The 2863-nt window shown below is 48.9% G+C and overlaps 1 protein-coding gene across 1 annotated transcript; it reads left to right on the top strand.

The window, feature by feature from the left end:
* Positions 1-955: 955 nt before the first annotated feature.
* LOC121352115 (serrate RNA effector molecule homolog) lies at positions 956-2370 on the top strand (the record flags this gene model as incomplete). Its single annotated transcript, XM_041464788.1, has 2 exons — positions 956-1404; positions 2172-2370. Coding segments are annotated over exons 1-2 (309 nt in total), but the record flags the coding sequence as incomplete, so codon positions are not given.
* Between the last annotated feature and the right edge of the window lie 493 nt (positions 2371-2863).

The raw sequence follows: 2863 nt of genomic DNA, 5'->3' as shown, positions 1-2863 counted from the left end.
CAAAAATGGTAAAAAAAGCCCTGGAAATGGGTGAAAACACCCAAAAATGTCCCTGAAAATGTCTAAAAACGCCCCAAAAACACAAAAAAAGCCCTGAAAATGGGTGAAAACACCCCAAAAAGTGCAAAAAAATCCCTGGAAATGGGTGAAAACACCCCAAAAATGTCCCTGAAAATGTCTAAAAACACCCCAAAAATGGTAAAAAAAGCCCTGGAAATGGGTGAAAACACCCAAAAATGTCCCTGAAAATGTCTAAAAACGCCCCAAAAACACAAAAAAAGCCCTGAAAATGGGTGAAAACACCCCAAAAAGTGCAAAAAAATCCCTGGAAATGGGTGAAAACACCCCAAAAATGTCCCTGAAAATGTCTAAAAACACCCCAAAAATGGTAAAAAAAGCCCTGGAAATGGGTGAAAACACCCAAAAATGTCCCTGAAAATGTCTGAAAACACCCCAAAAATGGTAAAAAAAGCCCTGGAAATGGGTGAAAACACCCAAAAATGTCCCTGAAAATGTCTAAAAACGCCCCAAAAACACAAAAAAAGCCCTGAAAATGGGTGAAAACACCCCAAAAAGTGCAAAAAAATCCCTGGAAATGGGTGAAAACACCCCAAAAATGTCCCTGAAAATGTCTAAAAACACCCCAAAAATGGTAAAAAAAGCCCTGGAAATGGGTGAAAACACCCAAAAATGTCCCTGAAAATGTCTGAAAACACCCCAAAAATGGTCCCAGCGTGTTTGGGCGGATTTGGGGCAGTTTTGGGGCAGTTTTGTGGCACTTTTGGGGTGGATTTTGGGGCGGATTTTGGGGTTTCTCCAGGTTTCTCCCGCAGTGTGTTTGGGCGGATTTGTGGCACTTTTGGGGTGGATTTTGGGGCGGATTTCGGGGTTTCTCCAGGTTTCTCCCGCAGCGTGTTTGGGCGGATTCGTGGCACTTTTTTGGGGTGGATTCGTGGCAGTTTCGGGGTGGATTTGTGGCACTTTTGGGGTGGATTTTGGGGCGGATTTCGGGGTTTCTCCAGGTTTCTCCCGCAGCGTGTTTGGGCGGATTCGTGGCACTTTTGGGGTGGATTTTGGGGCAGATTTGGGGTGTCTCCAGGTTTAACCCTTTCCTTCTCCCGCAGCGCCCTCCTCGGGAGCCGCGGAGCCGCCGGGCCGGGCGGGGCAGGCAGAGAGGGCGGGGCCGCGCACAATGCGGCGAGGTCACAGTGCAGGACTCAGCCAGGGACCTTTGTTGTTTTATTTTTGTGCTTTTTTTTCCCAATTTTTTTCCGGGGGGTGGTTTTTTTGAAAAATGTCCCCCCCCAAAAAAAAAAAAAAAAGAAACAAAACACCAAAAAAAACCAAAAAAAAACCCAAAAAAACCCCCCGATTTCGGGGCCCGGCGGACGGCGACGAGCGTAGGTATGACCCCCCCACACCCCCCACGGGACACCTGGAGCGCCCCAAAAAGAGCCCCAAAAACGCCCAGAAACGCCCCAAAACCGACCCCCAGAGACGCCCCAAAATCCCCCCCGGAACGGCCTCAAACCGCGCCGAAAACGCTGCTGGGAATTCCCCAAAAAACGCCCCAAAAACGCGGCGGGAGGGGCTGGGAAAAAACCCAAAACGGTGTGAAAGCAGCCCAAAAAAAGTCCCCAAAAATCTGCGCTTGGTGCGTGTCTGAAACACCCCAAAAATGGTAAAAAAAGCCCTGGAAATGGGTGAAAACACCCCAAAAATGCAAAAAAATCCCTCAAAATGTGTAAAAACACCCCAAAAATGTCCCTGAAAATGTCTAAAAACACCCCAAAAATGCAAAAAAAGCCCTGAAAATGTCTGAAAACACCCCAAAAATGGTAAAAAAAGCCCTGAAAATGGGTGAAAACACCCAAAAAATGGTAAAAAAAGCCCTGGAAATGTGTAAAAACACCCCAAAAATGGTAAAAAAAGCCCTGGAAATGTGTAAAAACACCCCAAAAATGGTAAAAAAAGCCCTGGAAATGTCTGAAAACACCCCAAAAATGGTTAAAAAAGCCCTGGAAATGGGTGAAAACACCCCAAAATTGGTAAAAAATCCCTCAAAATGTCTGAAAACACCCCAAAAATGCAAAAAAATCCCCACGCCCCCTCCCCGATTCCCCGTCCCCCGCCCAGCCCCGATTTCGCGGTTTTTCTCCCCGAAATCGCAGGTTCCGCTCCAAGTACCACCCGGACGAGGCGGGCCGGCGGCAGCAGGAGGCGCAGGCGGCGCTGCGGAACCGCCTGCGCGTCTTCCTGTACCTGTGGGAGCGCGGCTGGCTGGACGGGCTGCTGCTGGACATCGAGCGCGCGCCCCAGATCGTCAAGACGCTGGACGCGGGTACCCCGGCATCGGGGGGCGCTGGGGGGGTGGGGGATCCGGGCGTGACTCCCCGAAAGTGCCTTCTTGATGTCACAAAAATTCCTTCCCTGATGTCCCGAAAATCCTGTCCTGGCGTCACGAAAATCCCTTCTTGATATCACGAAAATTCCTTCCCTGATGTCCCCAAAATCCTGTCCTGGTGTCCCAAAAATCCTGTCATGGTGTCCCGAAAATCCTGTCCTGGCACCCTGAAGATCCTGTCCTGGTGTCCCCAAAATCTCTATGTGACTCCCCAAAAATGCCTTCTTGATGTCACGAAAATCCCTTCCCTGATGTCCCGAAAATCCCTCCTTGGGGTCGTGGCAAATCCTGTCCTGGTGTCCCCAAAATCCTGTCGTGGTGTCCCGAAAATCCCTTCTTGATATCACAAAAATTCCTTCCCTGATGTCCCAAAAATCCCTTCTTGATATCACAAAAATCCCTTCTTGATATCACAAAAATCCCTTCTTGATATCACAAAAATTCTTTCCCTGATGTCCC

The sequence above is a fragment of the Pyrgilauda ruficollis genome, unplaced genomic scaffold (genome assembly GCF_017590135.1).
Source record: "Pyrgilauda ruficollis isolate IOZ18807 unplaced genomic scaffold, ASM1759013v1 scaffold1830, whole genome shotgun sequence".
NCBI lineage: Eukaryota > Metazoa > Chordata > Aves > Passeriformes > Passeridae > Pyrgilauda > Pyrgilauda ruficollis.
Note: the sequence above shows the minus strand (reverse complement) of the source record. Positions and strands in the feature narration are given on the sequence as shown.